This window comes from Astatotilapia calliptera, chromosome 17 (assembly GCF_900246225.1).
Source record: "Astatotilapia calliptera chromosome 17, fAstCal1.2, whole genome shotgun sequence".
NCBI classification, from domain to species: domain Eukaryota; kingdom Metazoa; phylum Chordata; class Actinopteri; order Cichliformes; family Cichlidae; genus Astatotilapia; species Astatotilapia calliptera.
The window spans coordinates 11,029,083-11,051,056 of record NC_039318.1 but is presented as its reverse complement, the minus strand read 5'-3'; the positions used below and the strand labels follow the sequence as shown (position 1 = coordinate 11,051,056).

Below are 21,974 nucleotides of genomic sequence, written 5' to 3'. Positions count from 1 at the left end.
AAAAATCTAATTATACACACTAAAGTGCATATGAAGGTTGCACTTCATATTACTGTTAAAAAAGAAGTTACCCTAAAAGGGGTACCATCCCCATGAACCTGAATGGATGGATGGATGGATGGATATTTATCATGTGTGGCGCATGTCTGTAGAAAATAATACCGTTTATGTCATTTATGTTCAGGTAAATGGTTCCTGTTTGGAGGAGGTAACTCACGAGGAGGCAGTGGCCGCCCTAAAGTCGACTCCTGATGTCGTGTACCTGCGTGTGGCCAAACACACCTCCCTTTTTATCAATGACAACTTCCCTCCGCCCGATGTCACTAACTGTGAGTACACAAAAAGAGCTCTACGTTCTGAACGTTGACTTTTTTATATTTTAATTGCACAACATGTATTTGTGAAACCCAGTTTCATCCGTCTGCGTAGACTCTCGCTATTCTTGAGAAGTTCAAAAACAACTTGCAGTCAGACAGCGTGCCGCTGACTGTTGTACACATCGTTGCCACCAAGATGGTGAGGCGTTTTAGAGCCAGATGGTGCTGAACAAAAAAAAAGAAAAGAAAAGAAAAAGAAAGAAAACAGCAAGGAACAAAGCTGAAATTTGTTTGCTTCCCACACATAGAGAGCTGCTTTTTACTGAAGCCCTGAACAGTGACTCTTACTCAGAGCTTGTCATGAATCATGAAACTCGACCAGCAACCAATCAAGGAAACAAAGAAAAGTCAAGCAAAGGTGAAGTAAACTGTAAACGGGTACATGGAGTTAAATTAGCTTTCGCGTAAAATAAAAAGGTACCTACAAAAACCATTATTAACATCTGCATGTCCTCCCTTTACATGCCATCAGATATACTCAGCTAAGATATAATCAGATATAGTCTTTCTTTAATCACGCAGTCCCATTGAGGTTCATATCATATTTTATAAGACACCTGAGAACAAGAAATATTCAGAAAACGCAATCAGCAGGTGAAAAACAACACGATACAGACGTAGACTCTTTAAAAAGTAAATTACATCAGCTAATAAAGCTCTCCGAGGGGAGAATGGAGCAATCGTTATCACTCGACTTAGATCAGCACAGAGCTTTATACATGTCAACTGGTCATACGGGAAACAATGAGAACAAAGTTATGAGGATTAGCTTGCAACTTTTATATCATATGTTGAATATTAATATTAAATGAAAATCAGCTGTCAAGCTGATGCAAGCTCGGTACCTAGTTATAAGAGCTATCTGTATGTTAAAGAAACGGTGCATTTAAAAAAAGCAAGCCAGAAGTGTGAGATCACAGTTGCATATATTTTTATATGTAAGTTATTTATTAAATAATAATAAGTAATAAGTAAATATTAAGACTACTATAGAAAGCTGTTTCAGGATAGCGATTATTTGACATCCATGAAGTTTTCTGTTAAATATGTGACGTCACTTTAGTCAGTTTGGGATGATAGATTAACTGGATTGGAAATGCACATTACCTAGTTTGATTTACTAGTTTTATAAAAGCAGTTTCTTATGAAAGCAGTTTTAATGATCTTTCACATCTATGTGGTAACATTAAGAATATATTCTATAATGATCACATCTCCCAGACAGTGTTTTTTGTTATACAACAGTCCGATTAACAGACTGGGTAAATTTGGTTCTCTGGATTCCTGCCACTTGTCATTTCTCCAACAGAGCATATTAACAGAGAGCATGTCATTTATCACTGCTGTGAATCTACCATATTAACAGATTCTATATATCACGCTGTCTGTCATTTCTCAGGACGTTTCTTGGCTCTGCAGTACTTTTTTCAAAGTACATCATTTAAAAACTGTGTACATAGAAAAAATGTTTTTAAAAGTACATTTCTAAGTGACCTGTATATACTGTTCTTGTTATCTATCTATCTATCTATCTATCTATCTATCTATCTATCTATCTATCTATCTATCTATCTATCTATCTATCTATCTATCTATCTATCTATCTATCTATCTATCTATCTATCTATCTATCTATCTATCTATCTATCTATGTTGGTTGTTCGATTACTTAAATGCAGCTTACTGAAATCACATTTGAATTCATGTCTTATGTGTAACACTAAAATAAGACAAAGAAATGTCTGTATTTGTTCCCACAGCATATTCCCCACACCAGGATAACCACATCAGCCCCTACATGAGTGGCAGCCAATCTGTAAGCCCTGCCCCACTGACCACCCCCAGATACTCACCGCTGCCCAGGTCCATTGCAGGAGACGATGATATCACCCGGTGAGATCTCAGTTTATCTTTGTAGCGCACAGAAAGAAATGAAATTTCTGTCAAATGAGATAATAATTCAAGATAAAGTTTCTAAAGTTTTAACTGCCTATTAAAACAGACCTGTTGTGATAATTTGGAGCTCCACTGAAGCAGCTTTGGATGATTGAAAGTTGAAAATAATCTTTGGTTAGCTCAGTTCATGCGCTGTCTGAAAAAAGCTGTTCAGAAGTTAATCACAAATTAATCAACAGTAGATTATCAGTACTGTTAAGCATGGCAATATTTGGCTGTCGATTTCTGCTGTACATGTTGGTTTACTTGAAGTTATGTTAGATTAAACAACTTTCCAACATTTGCATATTAACATCATATGATGGTTATAAACAGTCTTTGTCAGAGTCACATTTATTCACAGATGTCAACCAAGAAAAAAAAAACGAAAATAATTTGACAAAATTTGAAGAAATAGTTTGTTAATGGTTTAGTTTTGCATTTTATAAAATGACAAAATCCACAATCAAAATCTTGTATTTTCAAGCTTCTTTCCTTTGTGCTCTGAGATCTTTAGTGAGAGCAGCGAAGGATGACCTCAGTTCTTCCCTGCTCTGCCTCTGCATCCGTGTTTGCTCTGTGTGTGTGTGTGTGTGTGTGTGTGTGTGTGTGTGTGTGTGTGTGTGTGTGTGTGTGTGGCAGTGAAAGGCAGATGGCCCTGCAAATTTTGTCTGTCAAGTAAACTCAGGTTACATACGCGTACAGACACACCACACACACAGATACACCCTGAGTGCTGCTCTACTGTCTTAATCCATTTTAATGGAGGGATTACTGCTTATCACAACCCTCGTCACTCGACTGGCATCACCGTGGTTACCAGAATATGACCTATTTCGTCATAGACCTTTTGGGCCAATCAGTGCGCTTTGATTATAATAAATCTGATAAGCCTCAGACAGACTGCAGAATGGTCATTTTGACGTGTGTCCTTCTCTTTTCTCCAGCTATTTTTCCTCTCTCGCTCTCTGATTAGTCACACAAATAGCAGATCATGGGTTTTAAAAAAATGTCCACTGAGTGAGCAAAACTTCTGCACAACAGATGAATTCAGGTTAAGGATCAGATGGAGGGACACGCTGGTTCATTTCTATCTCAGCAGTAATTTTCATACATGCTCGGAGTATCTGCCCGTGCTGACTTTTTTTCCAAATGTTGTATCTGAAAGGAGGCCAGGATTTGCTGTTGCAATACAAAATTAGTCAACAGCCCACATTTGTGAATGTGTCTGATTCTGAATACACACAAAAGAACTGCTCTGTTTTTAGAAGAGACATGAACCAAGCTGAAGCGCTCTTGTTATCTTGTTTTTACACATGCTGACGGTGTGCATAAAAACTTTTACCAGTGGTCGACTTTATTTGCTTTTCATCCATTCATCCAGCTGCTTCATCACTCGCTTGTGTTGACTTGGATTCTTTTCTTTCGTCCTTTTTACGAGACGTAGAGGCTAGACCGGCTCTCATTGTTCACGCTGTGCCACAAAGTGCGATGCTGACATCTGCTGGTGAAAACAGAAAGTAATCTTCGGGTTAAGCACTGTTTCCTCCTGCAGAGACTAAGCATTTATCACCACAAATTTTTCCACATTCAGAGAACATCATATAATGAAGTACAACATTATTTCAAAATGTGTGTAGTCACCGACTCATCAAATGTATTCATACATTACAAAACTGATGAACTGGTGTCCTAAACAAGGAGAATACCAATATAAGTTGCCGTGATGTGATGTCTTTGTTCGATTTGTGTTTCTGTCAGGGAACCCAGACGGGTGGTGCTGCAGAGGGGATCTACAGGTCTCGGATTTAACATTGTTGGAGGGGAAGATGGAGAAGGGATCTTCATTTCCTTCATTCTTGCTGGAGGTCCAGCTGATCTCTGTGGGGAACTTCGAAAGGGAGACCGCATCCTGTCGGTATGAACTAAGACACCACACATACAGATCCCTGAGAAGTACGACACAGCGTTGGTGAATAACTCCTAATTCTGTTTATATTAATGTTTCACAACAGATTTGCTTTGTAAGGATGTTATACCTTAAAACGTAGAGCCATTGGAATCAGTTCCAGATGCTTATTTGCAGTGATTTGTTAATCTGAAGATGGAGTTAAGCTTCACATAACTTTTCTTTGTTTTTCGTGCATTACCAGTCAACCGGCGCCCTCCGATGACTGAGTGCATTCTCGCGATGTGGTGTGTGTCCCGTTAAAATGAAATATAGGTTTAATTTTCTTCACACAACATTCACGCTAGATTTAATCCTCAGACTGTCGGGACACTGACAGTCCCTGTAGAATTACTGTGATTTTGAATTATCGTATGCGAGTTCTATCAAAACAAAACCTGCACTTGTGAGTGTTTCCAATTTGCTCGTGTCAGTGCAAATTTAGCTGCTAATTGTGTGTGTCTGTATTCGTAGGTGAATGGAGTGGACCTGTCCAGTGCAACACACGAGCAGGCAGCCGCAGCTCTGAAAAATGCAGGACAGACCGTCACCATAGTAGCCCAGTTCAGACCAGACGGTGAGTGCTGGAGATAAAATATTTGAAAAATACAAATGTTCTGGCTTGAAGCAGAAGGTGGTACGTCATTTTTTCCAATCTTGATTGTGTGAGACGAGGTAGTTCTTCATCTTGGTTTTGGTAAAGGCTGAATGTTTGCGGTGATCACAGAATCAGCATGTTGCTGCCCTCTATAGCTACAATTCTACCACTCTGTGGGAAAACCCAAAAATCTGAATTCAGTATGTGTGGGCAGAATGTATAAAGAAGACAGAGAAACCAACCTTCACTGCCTTTGTAGATGGAAAGTGACGTCTTCTCAGCATGTAACAGCGTGCTTTGTATTCTTCCTAATAAACAATAAAAAAAGTAGTACAGTCTTTTGAATATTTGCATAATATCAATAAGCGATTTCCATATTATGCAAATATTCAAAAGACTGTACTGGAAATTCACTAACTGTGGAGCATCTACACTTGTGAAGGCCCTCGCTGATATATTCCCTTCTTTATCCTTTAATCCTAATAGCACATGTATCATTTAATGTCTGTGTAAGTAGCTGTGCTGTGTGTTCTCATAGAGTCGGTTCTGGTTAGGCATCAAAATGATTTCTCCTCTTTATATTAGTTTGAGATATTGGGCATTTCACATAAGTCAGTAATAATGACCACAATTTTGAAATTAGGGACTGAGCCCGTACACTCATCAGGAAAGTCACAGAGCAGAGGTGCCGAGAATCATTTTCCCATAGACTTCTATGAAATTATTTTTTACCTTCGAAGTCTACAGCCATTCTTTATATTTTATAATGCTTTGCTCAGGACACTACATTGTGACACCCTCACCAAGTATCTGCAATCTGAAGAAAAATAATTGGTGGATATATATTATAACACTAAAACATATAATAAGATGCCCAGCCCTGCCCTTTACTCTAAACAAATCCTACATTTAAATCTAACCTTACTTCTTATTCAAATCTGAACGCTTACGACAGTTTTGATGGTTCATCCTAAAGGGAGAAGCACTCAGAATATCCATTATGCCTGTGTCTAACACACATTTGTCCTCATAAAGTTACAATTAATACAGACTCTGGCTGAGTTTTCCAAAAAAGCATCATCCTGAATATTTTTTTTACTGGAAGTGACTTAGAGGGCCGTAACCTTGGAAACCAGGTTATAAATGCTGATAGGCTAATGGGATGCTGCCGTACCGGGAGACCTGAGGATAGCAGACACTATTTCACAGAGCCGAAACAATATCAGGAGAATCAGTAATCTGTCTGCTGGGGAGGGTGTGCGCGTTTGATTTTGGCATCAGTCAGAGAGCTTGTTCATAAATGTGTTATTAAGGGCATGAGCAGTGTATTACACACCGGATTAGAAGACCTTTACAGAGTCTGCTGTGAGTATGTATGTTTTCCACATGAACAAGTTGTAGCCTATTGATAAATGATTTAATATATTTGATAGAGTCAAACAGAAATCCTTCCTACCTGGCCCTGTGTGAAAAGATAATTCTCCCCTAAACCTGTGTTTGTGCCACCCTTGGTAGAAAGTAATGCAATCAAGCATTTGTGATCACTGGCAGCGAGTCTTTCGTATCAATGTGCACTTGTGAGGAATTTTGCCTCACACTCATTGCAGATTTGTTTTAACTCAGTGACATTGGAGGGTTTTTTCAAGCATGTTTAAGGTCATACTAAAGCATCTCAATCTGGTTTTAGTCCAGACTTTTTTTGATGATGATTAAGCCTTTATATGTCGCTGCAATGATACACGTACATGTTACCTGCAGTGAAATTGGCCCCCTTCCAACCATACATACATTGCACAAACATCACATTGGGAAGACAGGTTAGAAGAGGTAGCATGGTAAGAAAAACAATGGGGGGGGGGGGACTCCACCCAGACTCCACCCAGAGCTTCTAAGAGAAGAGCGGTTTGAGAACAGAAGAAAATCATCAACATGTTTTTCAGCTTTCCAAAAAAAAAGAGTGGTTAATCACAATTAATTCATGATTTAACAAGAAGGGCCAATTACTTTTTCTCAGAGGAGCAGGCAGGTTTTGATAGCATTTTCCCCCTTAATAAAATTTTTTTTAATTACGTTGGTTATCTTTGTATAGTATTAAGTTAGCATTATGTTTGATGATCTAAAACATGTAAGTGTGACAAATTTGCAAAAAACTAAAAAATAGGGAAGAGGGCAAATATCTATTCACAACACTGTATATGCAACAACTCTATAGAAGCCTGCAAAGGAAAAAGTGATTGCAAAATATATAAGTTGATTCAGTAGTATTAAGATTTGATATCATCAGGTCAGTACCAGGCATTGTGCTAGAGTTCAGGGAGCACATGAGAGGGAGGTCACACTTCTGAGTGGGCAAATGTAGTCATTATTCAACATATAAACTGTTGGGAGTACAGTGTATGTCTTTTTTTATGTGATATGAAAAGGGACAGAATCCATTAACAAGACAACAGACAAATGTCAGCAAGCACAATAGAGATTTGGGCAAAATTTGAAAATATGAGTTAGAGCCAGAATATCACCTTGAAATGTTGCATAGTAATTAGGATTTAAATGACTTTATAGCCCAGATATTCCATCAAACAGTTTGCTGGCCAAGCTGATATTAGTCTAAACATAGTCTAACAGGGCAACCACACATTAAGACTGGGAAGGCACTGTCGGAAGGTAATGAAGTTCTGCAGCAGCTGCAGTATGCAAATATCTTGGAAGCTTATGAAGGCCGTGCAAGGATATAATCCATACATCATTCTGAAAACTGTGATGTATGGATTATGAATTCTCAAAGGTCGTACAAGCATGATAAATGGATTATGAATTCTAATTTCAAGAGGTTAATTGAAGGTCCTAAATGAAGTTTCGTTTAAGGTGCACAGACTTGTTACCGGACAAAGAAAGGCTCAGACGGCACAAGCTTGTTTGTAACCAAAGTTGAAAAATGCAGATCCGTCTCATAGCTCACACATTGTAGATTAGTTAAAGCTGTGGCATGGCGGGCAAAAAAGAAGAAGATTGCTTTGTTGATTCCTTAACAAACAACCTGTTCTTGGAGGTAGTCTTATTAGTCAGTGACAGATTTTCCTGTCAAATCAAAATGCCTCTTAGATTTTCAATATAAGCTCTTTGCAGTAACTCATATAAATCACATAATCTGATCAGATAACCATGCCGTTTGCCACTGATGACTGGGAAGATGGCCAGCTGTTGTAAAATCCAAATCAGGTCCTACAAACTTTAGTTCTGGTTTGAAGTTTAACCACTTTATTAACACAACTTCTAGCAAGCAGTCAGTCTGTGAAGTTATTATGTGGATATCACATAGTGTTTATTGAAGATATCTAAAAATAAACTCAAAGGTAGTATGTTTTCAATGCTCTGGCATTAATATACTAGTGGAAGTGAATGTGTAGTGGTGCTGATAATGCTGTGTTTGTTTCTGACACTTCATTTATTTCTCACTGGAACTAACTAGTGGGAACATCGGAGCATATCCTCTTGGTTGTTCACGTCTTGTATGGGGTATTAAGTGGGATCAGCACCATGGATAGTGCCCAAAGAGCTCATAAGGTTTTAAAGGAGTAGTCTGCCTGCTTCCATTTACCTCCTATTGATCTGTAGTATATGATTAGTGTGTTCCCACTACTTCTACAACAACTAACTTTACCCAAGTGTTAGCTTTCAAACATTCAACATTTGGTTTTGTGGTTTAAAAATCTACAAACATTGCAGTGAGTCTTTCTTTGATTTCCTAGAAGGACATTTCATTTTACTTTAACTAACTGTAAATTGTGATTAAAAGAGTAACTAAGATCCATAAAAAGGAGGTAGCCAGAACACGAAGGTACTGAAGGTACTGAAGGTACTGAGGGATCTAAATCTAAGAGAGGAAGAGGCTAAAATAACGGTGAGAAAACTGGAGCAACTGTAACTATAAACCGATCAGGCTAATTTCCAGTCATCTTTGACATGTTTGCTAATACCCTGCTGATACACAACTAACCAGTGATCAGTATGGTTCAAAAGTATGTTGGCTTATATTCGACCAGCTCTGCCTTGGCATTTGGTCTCTCATTAGATAACATTATCATCAGTTAACCAGGCTTACATGCTGCTCTGTATCTTAATCTAAAACAATCAGTAGAAGAACACCATTGTGTCTCTGTGTCGTGACTCTCCTATACACCTCATTAGTGACTCTCGACTGAAATTTTATATCAAACCTTCTGTCCATGCTGGGCTTTGGTCAGCAGTGTGTGTGTGTGTGTCCATCTGAGGTCCGTGTTAGTCCCATTCCTGTGGCGATGGCCAGCAGTGCTTCGTCTGTTTCACAAACACTCTTCCTGCCAATGGGAGAAGAACTCATAACGACCTCCACCAGGAGAGGAAGAGAGTGTCTGTGTGCAGGTCTCCTTCTGTTATTTATATTAAATATGTTGGGCACTGTAGCCAAACGCAGCACAGCGATACCCCAAACTGAACTGTTCTGTGTGTGTGTGTGTGTGTGTGTGTGTGTGTGTGTGTGTGTGTGTGTGTGTGTGTGTGTGTGTGTGTGTGAGAGGGAGAGAGAGAGAGAGAGATTTGGTTCAAGCTGATGCACCAGATATGGATCTGTGTTTATTTGAAGTACAGCAGATGGAGCGTGTTTGTCTGAAGTCTTCCTGCTGCATTAATATTGTTGGCATCTGTCATGTTGTTTTAGGGTGTTTGAAGTCATTTCATATGTACACTCACTGCCAGGTGAGACTGTAGAACCAGCCGATGTCTGCAGTAACTTCATAACGATGGTGACTGCAATAATGATTTTGTAAGATCTCATTTCAGAGTAAACTTGACGTGCTTTGTGTGGCATTTGCAGGAGATAATAGGAGCATAAGATTTACAGTTGTGTGTGTTATTATGCACTCAGTGTTTGTAATTAATGGCACCGGTAACAAGGTATGAGTGGAGAAAATTGATTCTGTTCTCAAAATGTTGTAAGTCATTGTAAAAATCTTCTATCATCTTTTGAGAAAAAGAGAAACAAGATTATGTTGCACACACTCACTGCGTACTCACAGTTACACAGTGGGATGAATTGTACACTCTCCTATCTATGAGATTGTTTGTTCCTATTATTTTTAATTTATATATAAGATCACTTTGTAATGATCTGAAAGCCTACATTACCCATATGGCAACTTGACTGTGGACAGGTGATATAAGTAGCAGCTATCAGGCTACAGAGGAATTATTTTCACTTCTGCAATCTCCATGCAACCATTTATCACCCCTTTACTAAAGTGAAGTCATCCTAATGACTTTGTATCCAATGTTCCTGTCGATGAGTACACAAAGCCTATAATTTATCAGTTGTAAACATTTTTACATTTGTTTTATATTTTTGAATATAGAAATTTCATCAAACTTAACAATGTTTTACAACAAAGTTTAACAACAATGTTTAACAACTATGTATAAATCTATTATTTCCTTTACAATTTTGCATTTGTTGTCATGGATCGCTGTGTGGCAGGCAGGATGAGGACCCAATCGCAAAAACTCACGGACTCAAGGGATAAACTCAAAATGCAGCTTTATTGCTGACAAAAGATAATAGGAAAACTAAACTGGGAAAAACTAACATAAAGTTCACCAGGAAACACAGGGGGAATCACACACAGCATGAGGGAGAACGCGACGCCGAACAGAGGGAGACGCAGACAGAAATACACAGAGGGTTAACGAGGAAAGTGGGAACACACGGGGAACACAGCTGACACAGATAACCATAACGAGACAGGGCGGGGTGAACATAACACTGACGGGAGACAGGCAGAGTCAAACAGGAAGTACAGAGGTTCAAACAGGAGGAGAGAGAGCACGGGGAAAACACAGACATAACGGGCTGAGGAAGACATGGAATAAAACACGAGGGCTCACAGTTACACAGGGGCACACAGGAGGTAACCAAATAAGGAACATCTTAACAGAAGAACCTAGGAACCAAGGCATGACTAGGGGATGAAATACAAAACATACAAAAACTGAGAATACCGGGCCCACATGGCCCGGGACCATGACATTTGTAGGACAGTCCCAATCAAAAATGGCAAAAAATCGTATTTTGAATGATTGGATCTTAACAAGGTTCCAAGTAGAGCTTCAACATGCAACAAGAATAAATGGGAGTAGGACAAAACATTTTTTGAGCATGTAATTTATTTAAAACAATACTTAAACTGAAACAGGCTGTTTTACAGCTGATTGGAATTTAAGACCACGTGCCTTTAAAAGGCCAAATGTGTGCAAAAATGTAGATTCATTGTCATTTTCTGTCAGGTAGTCACACTGTTATGATGTTCTCGCCATCGCTGCTGAGGTGGGACGCAGTAAGACAGTCATTTGGAATTTCTTAAGTGATCCTGAGGGTTATGGAAGAAAAACGTCAAGTGTAAGAGACAAAAAACTTCACCAACACTGAGCCAGAGGATCCAATTGGGTGTCTGTTAAGACACTGGACGATCCTCGACCCAAATTAAGGCGTTACTGGTCCTGACTGCAGCCCCATAACCATCAGACGGCATCTGAGACTGAAGGGCTTCAAAAACCAAAAATGTCTTCAAAGGCCTCGTCTACTTGAACACCACAGAACCGACCGTTTGGACTTTGCAAGAGAGCACCAAACATGGGGCATTAAATGGTGGAAGAAAGTTTTATTCTCTGATGAGAGAAAATGTAGCCTTGATGGTCCTGATGTTTACTGGCATGACAAGAAGATCCCACTGGAGATGTTTTCTACATGCCACAGTGGAGGGTGCGCCATAATGGTCAGGGGTACTTTTTCCTTCAGTGGGACAATGGAGCTTCAGGAGGTGCAGGGGCATCAAATGGCTGCTGGCTATGTCCAGATGTTGCAGAGAGCATCCCTCATGACTGAGGGCCCTGGTCTGTGTGGTAACAGCTGGGTTTTTCAACAGGACAATGCTAATGTATGCAATGCCTGCAGGACAGGGGACTTCTTCCAGGAAAATAACATCACTCTTTTGGACCATTGTGCGTGTTCCCCTGATCTAAATCCAACTGAGAACCTTTGCGAATGGATGGCAAGAGAAGTTTACAAAAATGGACAACAGTTCCAGGCAGTAGATGTCCTTCATGTGGCCGTCTTAAGCTTTTAGAGAGATGTTCCCACTCACCTCATGGAAACACTTGCATCAAGCATGCTGCAACGAGTTTTTGAAGTGATGAACAGTAACGGTGGAGCTAATCATTACTGAGTTCCTGTTTGGAACTTTGATTTCCGTTTTTTAGGGGTTAACTGTTTTTTTGGAGGTGTGGTCTTAAACTTTCGATCAGCTGTAAAAGAGCCTATTTCAGTTCAAGCGTTGTTTTCAATAAATTGCATGCTCAAAATAAGGTTTTTTTCTCACTCCCGTTTCTTCTTGCTGCATGTTGAAGCTTGACATGGAACCTTATTAAGATCCAACCGTGCAAAATATAACTTTTTGCCATTTTCAAGTGGTCTTAAACTTTTGATCGGGACTGCATTCACATAATGGTCATTTGTAGTTGTCCTGAAGTTCAGTATTGTTTTTTCATGTTCCTCTCCAGCCACAAAAGGCTTTCTGTTACCTATATTCAGCTCTCGGTGTATAGAAAACACAGTGTAACCACTGTTAGACATTTTCCTTTGTATTTTCAAGACCTAATTCCACTGTGACTCCTTGAATGTAATCTTTAAACTCAACAACATTTTTGAGTCAGTTGCTTAGTGCTAAAAGATTCGAACCATGATTGTTTGGAGTCAGATTGCCTGTCACCAAGCACCTTGTGCAGCCACTTTGAGATCCAAACTTGTGGCACATTCAACTTCTGAGCAACAACTAGTTGCAATCAGTCGCCAAATGTGAAAAGATGAGGTGTAATCACTTGGAAACAACTGATCATTAACCATTACCGAGGCATTAAAATGTGCAAAGGTTTCACAATGAATTTTCAGTTACATACCATTTCTTTTCCAAAGTTGGCTGTTATTAGCGAACAGTAATATGTAATAAGCTGAAAAGACCATTGGCTCATGCTCAAAACAACAAAGCTTTAATACATAGCGAAACAATAAACTGGGAATTTGAGCTGAAGTTTCACGGCTTCATTTCTGTTTTTAAGTATCCAGTACAACTGTTGATTGGAAAAAAACACGATGTTTGGTTAAAACAATGTTGAGTCGCTGTGCTGACCTTCAAGCTCGATCTTCTCTGTGCCATTAAGTTTCCTGATGTGGGAATACAAATGCCTGCAGGTTGACAGCAGTGTTAGTCACTGGGATTACACACGACTGTCAGAGACACACAGTCACACACATAAACACTCACATGTGACCCACACAGCTAGTGTCTGTCAGCAGTAATACTGAGGTGATGTACAGAGGATTATCCTCACTTCTGTTAGTGTGCTTATTGCACTTTGCGTGCGTTTGTGTGTGTCGTGCACAACTTGTTACATAGAAGATTAACAGTAGCTCCATCACGGGGGCTTTCAAATACAGTGCTGCTGGATTTTCTTCTGCTGAACACCCAAAGTAAAGGACGTTACTTTTTTTTTCTAACTCTGTATATTAGCCCCCTCTTTCCTCTTTTGCTTCCTTTCTTTCCTCTTCCTTTTTTCGCTTTCCTTCCTCTCCACCTGTCACCTCCTCCTGTCTTCCCCAGTGTTACTGAAGTCTGTGGTAATGGTCTGACTCTCAACCCACGATGTGTGATTTGGGGGATTTGAGGTGTCACTTGTAACAGGAAGGCGACTGATTTAGGATTTGGAGTGTGTCTCTTCGTCACTTTGAGACACATTTTTTCACTTCCAGCTTTTGACATTTAAACTTAAATCAGTACATCAAGACATTTTTGTCTTAAATTGCTTTAGTTACGTTATTCTTCTATGCCTCTCCTGCAATCTGATCACTTAATCAATACCAATGTAGATTGCTGAGCTATTGTTTTAATTATAGATGAGCCTCTTGCAGCACTGCTATTTTTGGAGCCAGGGCTTATTGTAGACGTATAAAGCAGGCTTATAACATGAAGAATTTGGATTGGGGTTTTATTTTGTATGTGTGTGGGGTTTTTTTTTTTAAATTCAGCTAATGAACCAAGAAGAGGTCTGTGTCCACTACTGGAGTTGTGGGAGGTTGCAGCCTTTCCCAGCTGACACTGGGGTTATCGGAGGAGTAGATCCTGGGCAGGTTGTTGGTGCATAACAGGGTAACGAAGAGAGGCAGACAACTACTAACGTTCACATCCAAACCCACAGCCAATTTAGACTCACCAAGTTACTGTGGGCACCCGAAGAAACCCATGCAAGCACAGCAAGAACCTGCAAATTATTTACGTCCTTGGACAAATTCAGTTTCTGAAGAATTTTAAAAATGAGTGAAAAAGAGTCAAATTGAAGCAGTTCAGTGCAGTTTTCTCGTTATGTGTTTAGTATGTGTTTCCTTCTTTTTTGGGGGCATAATTTAATGGTACATTATTTAAATAAATGTTTGCGAGCTAGCAGTCCTCTTCATTGTTTTTGTTACTATAAGCTTCTCTTCTTTCAGTATGTGGAGCAGTGCTGAACTGGCAACAAGGAGGTGTATTGTCTGCATGATGCAAGTATGCAATGGTCTGCTGATTAAATTATTTCTCCATAGTGCTGCAAGTGGAAACAAGAAACCCTCGGGAAACATTTAAATGTACAAGAAAAATCCAAACGCTACAGCAATGATGACATAAACAGTGGAAAAAAACTGCATATATGATCCATGCTTCTTCCCGTGGGACATAAAAACTGAAGGGAAAAGTATGTATATTCATTTAATGAATGAGGATCAACCCTTTGAGAGATATTGTCCTTTTTCTTAGGGGTTCACTCGTGGCAGTTATTCACAATTAGGGCGGTCTCTTTCCTCTGTTAAAGGAAAGGGTGATCTGAAAGGAGAATGTATTGGTGCAATGCACACAATCCTAATGATGTGAAATGCCTATCTCTAGCGGTTTTGTGTTGGATAGCACTGAAGCTGCACAATGCAGGGAAAGGCCTCTGCCAGCTGCTCAATGGAGTAACAATGCTCCTCTAGAGAGAGCAGAGGAGAGGAGAGGAGAGGAGAGGAGAGGAGAGGAGGGAACACAAGCCATTAGTCTCTGCCATCATCATCTTTCCCCCCACTGCCTCTGCCTCCTAGTTTCCTCACCTTCTACTTACCTTTTATCCAGCTCCACATTATCCCTGTATATTATATACCTGTGTCTGTCTTGTTCTTAATCTGTTAATGCTACACTGCGGTGATCTGTGTTGGCAGTTAAATGCCGATGATATGAAACCCACATGATTTCTGTTTGTCTACAGAAAATTGTAGCACAACCTGTTCACTTTTACATGGGAATATTGTTATAATCTTTAAGATTTCTTAGAAGCCAAACACATGCAAGAAAGAACCGTCCCAACTGTGGAAGTGGGGAAAGTGAGACAGATGGAGGCGCAGACAAATCATGCAGCGCAGAAAGAGTTTAATTGCGTATACTTATTAAGACAAATGATAGTGTCTCATTTTTTATGTGACTGCTATACAAAATGAAAAGAAAATCCATTTAAGAGCTATGAATTGACCTCTTAGTTAAGCTTCCCAAAAATCAATATTCAGAATGCTTGGTCAAGCTTTACCATGTGTGTGTGTGTGGCTTGTAGACTGATTCCCTGGGCCAAAGTAGGGCAGGAGAGCCTGGCATTGACTCAGCTTTCTGCATGAGTGACCTGAGGAAACAGTGTGTGTGTGTGTGTGGGTGGGTGTGCTAGCTGCTGTCAAAGAGGGGGAGGAGCAAAATGAACGCACCAGCGAACGGGAGATGGAGCAAGAGTGGAGTGTAGTAGAGACAGAGAGAGAGAGAAAGAGTTAGCATCTGTTGTTTCTCTGGCAGCTGAGCCGCACTGGACCGATTTTACGCACACATATTTTTTCCCCACTCCACCACACGTTGCTACATACCTACGTAGACACACATTCGCATCTTTCCTCTCCTGCTCTCTCCTGTGCTGCATCCAACGTGGAACGGGCTCCCTCTCTTTCTCTCTATCCTTTTCCTCTCATTCACGTCTCAGGACTCTAAGCTTCAAACCTCGCTCTCCCTGGCTTAGACACTGATCTGAGAGCCCCTGTGACGGTATCACATCGCGGACGGTGTCTGCCAGCAGCCTGTGAGTACAGCAAGAGTGGGAGAAGCGATTTACTTCTTTACATCTCGCCTCTGGTAACAACCTAACAGCTGTTTCTGGGTAACATTGTTGGGAGGCGTTAATGGATAAATGTCTGAGACTCTAACACTGTGTTATCCATCTTGTGGCCACTGATACAGCAGTGACATGTTAGCTTCTGTGTAGATGGCTAGCAAGTTTTGATGCCGATAACTTCTCCCACTTTCAGCACTTCTGTTTTTTTCTGTGCTGTGCTGCTTTTGCTCTTTCACTAAACTGGACTTTAAAGAATGATCAGGATTTCAGCTCCCACTTTAACTGCATCAGCATTAGCTTGGGTCTGAAAACAAAAGAAGATCAGAGCTGCATCCTTGGCAGCACAGGCTTTGTCTTTGCATTCAAGATCAGGAGTTAATAGAACCGATATCTTAGCTGCAGCACAGTCTTTGTTGCATAGATCAGAAAGAAGAGGAAAAGCGTATCTCTGTAGCTTTACAGTAGCTCTGTGTTTGTTTATATTGATTCATAAACTGCTTTCATTCTTTGTTTTACGAACAGATTTTTATTCTGCTGCATTACATCTTTTCTGCTTCTTCTCCCCCTTTGCCTTTTCTCTCCTTTCTGTTCTTCTTTTCCTGCCTCCTTCCCTGACTTTTCTCTCTCTCTTGCTCTTGATCCTGTGTTGTATAGATTCACTTTGTGTTTACAGTCAGTTGCCGAGGATGTGAAAGTTTTTCGTCTGGTCCGTCAAGCTGAAACTGAGAAAAATACATATGTTAATCCACCAATTCGTGAGGGATTACTGCTGATTTCGGTCTAAATCTGAAAGAGCCAGACTGGGGTTGCCAATGAAAAATATGTAAGATTAAAGGAATAAATTAACACATGTATTTCAGCAAAAGGCTCTTGAGTTTCATCTTTTTATGGAAAGATGGAGGCAGTTTGCTATTTTCTTTTTTAGATTATTCAAACCTGTCATTCAATGGAGACATCAAATGCTGCAATTCAGTCATCCTCGGAGGGAAATATCCTAATCAGAAACAATATATTACGGCTCTATTTTCTTTTTTCTTGCTTTTTTATCTGTAGAAAAATCAAAAGCTAATTGCAGATCATGTTGCTCGTTTCACGTGGCTTCCAGCTCTTTCAGCGCTGTTTAGTTGTTCGTGTCAGTGTGTCAGTCTAATGAGAGCTTTGTGGGGATATCAGCTCATATCTGGGAAAGAAGAAGCAGGAGACACTGCAGGTTTCGGATCAGCGTGTGTGTGTGTGTGTGTGTGTGTGTGTGTGTGTGTGTGTGTGTGTGTGTGTGTGTGTGTGTGTGTGTGTGTGTGTGTGTGTGTGTGTGTGTGTGTTCATGACCGTGTGTACCTAGAGAATGATTGAATTACTCAGGGTTAATTAGATTCTGTAGTCCACAGCAATGGTTCAGATACACACATACGCACACTCACTCACAGGGACATCCTTCAGAGGGGCTTTTTCAGGCTTATTGCCTGCGGTGTTGTCATCCGTGTATTAGTTGAGATATTTTCTGGGAAGCTGTGTGGTGCTAAGCAGAGTAGAAGACAGTCAGGAAGGATTTATTACACATTTCTGCTGCTTGTTCAGCCACTCCGGATCAAAATACTGCCGTTTGCGGCAGCTTGCTAAAGGTTAAAACTATGTACTTTATTGCTAGAGGAAGTGTGTCCAGATATTGTCGAAGCCATCATTGCACATCAGCTGAAATACTTGTGTTTCCACTTTGTGTATACCGCAAAATACTTTAGCTTATAAATAAAGAGGCTGAATGACATTTTAATGGCCACTGAAATATCGGGTGAGACGGTAAAGTGTTTTTGCTGCATCTAGCAGAAGGACACTAAAGCACGAGGCAGCTGTGCTGAGTGTTTGAGCAAATCAGTGCACTTTGCATTGATTGGCCGATCGGTCGGCCTCGCGCAATTTACTTCATGCCATTCAAGGGAGATGAGTATACAATTGTTCCCAGCAATTAAACTAAAAATGCTGTTTGGAAATTCAGCAATGTATTTACGGGTCCGCACAGGTTTACTAAGAAAAACTGCATGCTGTGTAATTGCATTTGCAACTGTGGTGCTGAATGGCGAGGATGTGAGTGCAAACAACTCAGCCGTTTTCCCATCCAATACGTCAATGTCATTTTACTTTGGGCTCCAGTATTGTGTGCCTCTTGCAGATCTGTAACATTTCAGCCAAGGAGTAAATAAAAAGTTAATAACTCCATGAAAACGCTGCACCAGTGATGCTGTGTCACACCACTACTGAGCGGCCGGAACGTCACTATGTGAAATCGTTGTGCATGTATAATGGAGCTCCTCAGTGCAGACTCACCCATTTTCCACCTACGTCTAGCCCTAATATGTCCCACTGCTCTCTGTGTCAGCACTGGTCTGAGTCACATGAGCTTATGGTATCATTCCAGTTCATCTCCCAAAGAAACTCACTTTAAACATTTTTTGTGGTCAAACTTTACATGAATGATAAGCTGAAGAATGTGTTTAGATCTTTTTATGCGAGGAAAAAAAAGGACAGAATGAGTGTGAAGTGCTGCCCACATCCCAGAGTGGTTCATGCGGGCCTAGGGCTATTTTCCCAGTTTGAGAAACAATTAACCAGTCTGGGTTTAGTGTGCATTATTAAGATTGAGAATTTCAATTTAGTTAGTCTGCTACCTAGAAACATTTGGAAAGGCTGAGTATGATATGGCAAATTAAAAACAATGTCTCGCCACTTGCCAGCCATCTGAAGTTCTCCCGACACATCTTTTAACAGTTATTTCAGAGTGTTATCTTTAATTTCAGTGGTCACTGGAGGCACATGAGCTTGCCTGTTACAAAATGATAAAAACTGCATAAAAAGTTTGCTGACTTTGCTCCAAATTGAGAGCCGTATCTCTCTCTCTTTTAATGTTTCCGTTGGTACTCTAAGCTTAGGCGGTAGAGCAGGTGATCTAATAGTCGGATGGTCGTTCGATCGCTCGCTGCTATGTATGTGTAATGTGTGATAGTGATGTATGTCATCACTTTCACACTCAGATAGCAGCATCCTATCTCAATTCTGAATATAATCGTGGCAAGTTATTAATCTTGGCCTGACAGATCCGGTGGTCTTTGTCCTTTACCTGGACAAGAGACTCTTTTCTTTCTTTCTTCTTTAACATTAAGTTTATTAGAAGTCTTTTTTACCAGTTCAGTCTCTGTCTCTCTTATAGAATATAACATGCATCTTAGTTTTTCATCCCAGCATCTTTTCAGAAAGGTCTGGCTTCCACCTCAGATGCTGTTGCTTCGCTTTCTTCAGTCTCTCTTGTAAAACATCTCTAGGCAAGCATATTTCCTTACGTGGAAAAATCAGGGGCTGTGGCGTTGTCTGGATTAAAAAAGAAGCGTGAAAAATGCATTTTCCACGATTTGATTTCAATTATTTTGCTTCCTTAACATCCACTAAGTGGTAAGAACAGTATTGCGCATGTGTCATGAATCCAACTGTAAGTTTGCAAGTGCACTTATTTCTTTGTATATGTGGCCCTTTAAAAGGATTCAGTTGTTTTCAGTTGCACTGTATGGCACGTTTATCTATTTAGGTCTGAGTCATTTTGCATCTACGTGGAGTTTAAAGCACACTGTGCACGCACGACTGTAAATGTATGTGTTGATGACGATATTAACATGGATCGGGTCTGATGTAACAGGAGTTAACATTCACATCAAACAGACTGTTAGATTATGGCTGTAGAGAATCCGTTGATAACTCAGACTGTGCGTGTGCTTGTCTGGGAGAGCAGTGTGTTTGCAGCTGAGTGGAGTAACTCAGCACAGAGGGAATCCTTTCTGATCTTGAATGCAGGGGAAAAAAAACAAACCCTACTTTCTGTAGTTGTCGTCACAACTCAACTACTTGCTGCCGCCATTTGTAAAAATGTGTTTTTCCAGTTTGTTCTCGCTCTGTTCTTTTCTTTGATGAAAAACATAAACCATATTTTGTTTAAATAAAAAGGTAAGGTTTGTTATCTCAAGCCCAATAGGTCTAACAACGTTACTGTGTGTCTCTTTGTGTGTAGAGTACAGTCGTTTCGAGGCAAAGATCCATGACCTGAGGGAACAGATGATGACCAGCAGTGTCAGCTCCAGCTCCACGTCTCTCCGCTCCACACAGAAGCGCACACTTTACGTCAGGTACAACACAACACACGCGCGCACACACACACAGGGCAGACAGAGGTGACTGATTATCCAGTGTTCATCAATGTGGCACAATCATTCGAGGACCTTATCTCAGCTGTCTACTGTGTGAGGTTATCACATCTGAAATCACAATTAGACGTGTGTGTGGCACAGGGTCACACTCACACATCCACCAGCCTGCCACCTCTGTGAGCGTCCTTCTGTCCTCGTGTCATTCTTGTCCTTGCCCGCCCGATTCCTGGGTTCCGTCTTTAGAGCCCAGAAGCGGTTTCAGCCGGAAACCAGCTCCACTTTTTGATGTCCTTTCTTCACAAGAATCACAGTCTTTGAAATATTGATTAAAACGCTGGGTCGCTGGGTCCACATAAGTCACATTGGAGCTCTTGGAAGATCAATCACATGGAAAGCAAAGACAGGAAAAGCAGCTCTAATGGCAACACTAAATGAGGCTTTAGGAAGACAAGCATTTTCTTTTAGGTTACTTCAGTTAAGCAGAAAAAGCACCAGAGAAGGTGGTCAAAGAACAAATCTGTGGGTATCTATTTGACTTTTGGATTAAAAAAGCGATGCTTTCTCTAATCATGGCAAGAGATGTCAAAGAAAGAGAAGGCACAATCAATCTTTGTGCATTTCAGTAGGCTGTGCCACTGGCTGATTAAAGACCAAGCGTAACATTATAATGAACATCTTCCAGCTGAAATGTCATTGAATGTTGCTCTCTCCTGTATATTTATCATGTCATATCATATTTGTCACTTAGAACAATTCAAGCTTTCAATATTAAAGAGTTTGATCTCAGGATCAGGAAGAAGAACCTTTTAACTGGCACAAAAAAGCAGAACTGTTAAAAAGGTTGGATGGTTTTCATGTTTATAAATGTTTTTCCATGTCTTTCTTAATCTACTAACTCATGTCTGTCAAGTTTTACAATTTTCTTTTGATACAAACAGTAAAATATCCTGCACCTCTGTATTTTTCATGTAATTTTTAGCTCAGTTGAAAAAAAAAAAGAAACGCAAAATTGAGTGCATTCTAGACGAAAGGAATATCTGACTTGAGCTGTGTGCAAGTGACCTGAAAGGAAAGAGTGGGTGCAGCTGGGATGAATGTCACCTTCAATAACGCACTCTCTCTCCGCCGAACACGCACATTCTGATCAGACGGAGAGAAAGAGCGTTGCGTCAGAGTCTAAACTTGGAGCTACAGGCCAAAGGTCGCAGTCAGCTATCGGGGAGCTGTAGACCAATAAATCAAAAAGATTTATCCCACTGACTGATCGTCTGCTTCATCTGACTGAGAAACAGGCTGATTGACCCCCCCCCCCTACTTTTCTCGGTTTTTATTTCATAAAAAATTGATTCCTTACAGCAAGATGCTAGAGGACTCTTGATGCTTCTGCCTCAAATCCCCCCTCATTAAAACAAATCCTCATACTGAACTATATATCCAGTGGCTCATTATCAGGAAACATGGCATTGCAGCTGTTTGACATCATGTTTGTTAAATTTTTAAGTAGTTAGCCGCAGGCATGATTATCATTAGCATAAATTAAGCGTGCCCCCATCCACTGTTTTCATTTGGCTCAGGCTAAAAGTGAGGAGAAATGTCCACTGCTCACTTGATTAAATGATTAGAAGCCTGCATTAGAATGTCTTCTACCAGAGTGCACCTAAATTAAATTCTGCTGTGGAGAAAAACTTTTAACTATG

At 40.3% G+C, this 21,974-nt stretch overlaps 1 protein-coding gene across 13 annotated transcripts in view; it reads left to right on the top strand.

Moving 5' to 3' along the window:
- Nucleotides 1-21,974, top strand: part of dlg1a (discs large MAGUK scaffold protein 1a) — a 114,024-nt gene that overhangs the window by 73,227 nt on the left and 18,823 nt on the right. For 12 of the 13 annotated variants that reach the window (XM_026148057.1, XM_026148046.1, XM_026148047.1 and 9 more), the window contains 5 exons: nt 185-329; nt 2,138-2,270; nt 4,074-4,230; nt 4,735-4,837; nt 20,142-20,256. In XM_026148057.1, the coding sequence (XP_026003842.1) occupies nt 185-329; nt 2,138-2,270; nt 4,074-4,230; nt 4,735-4,837; nt 20,142-20,256 (653 nt within the window). Of the gene's footprint in view, nt 1-184; nt 330-2,137; nt 2,271-4,073; nt 4,231-4,734; nt 4,838-15,641; nt 16,061-20,141; nt 20,257-21,974 lie in introns of those variants that run through there. The other variant, XM_026148056.1, reaches the window with a different exon arrangement.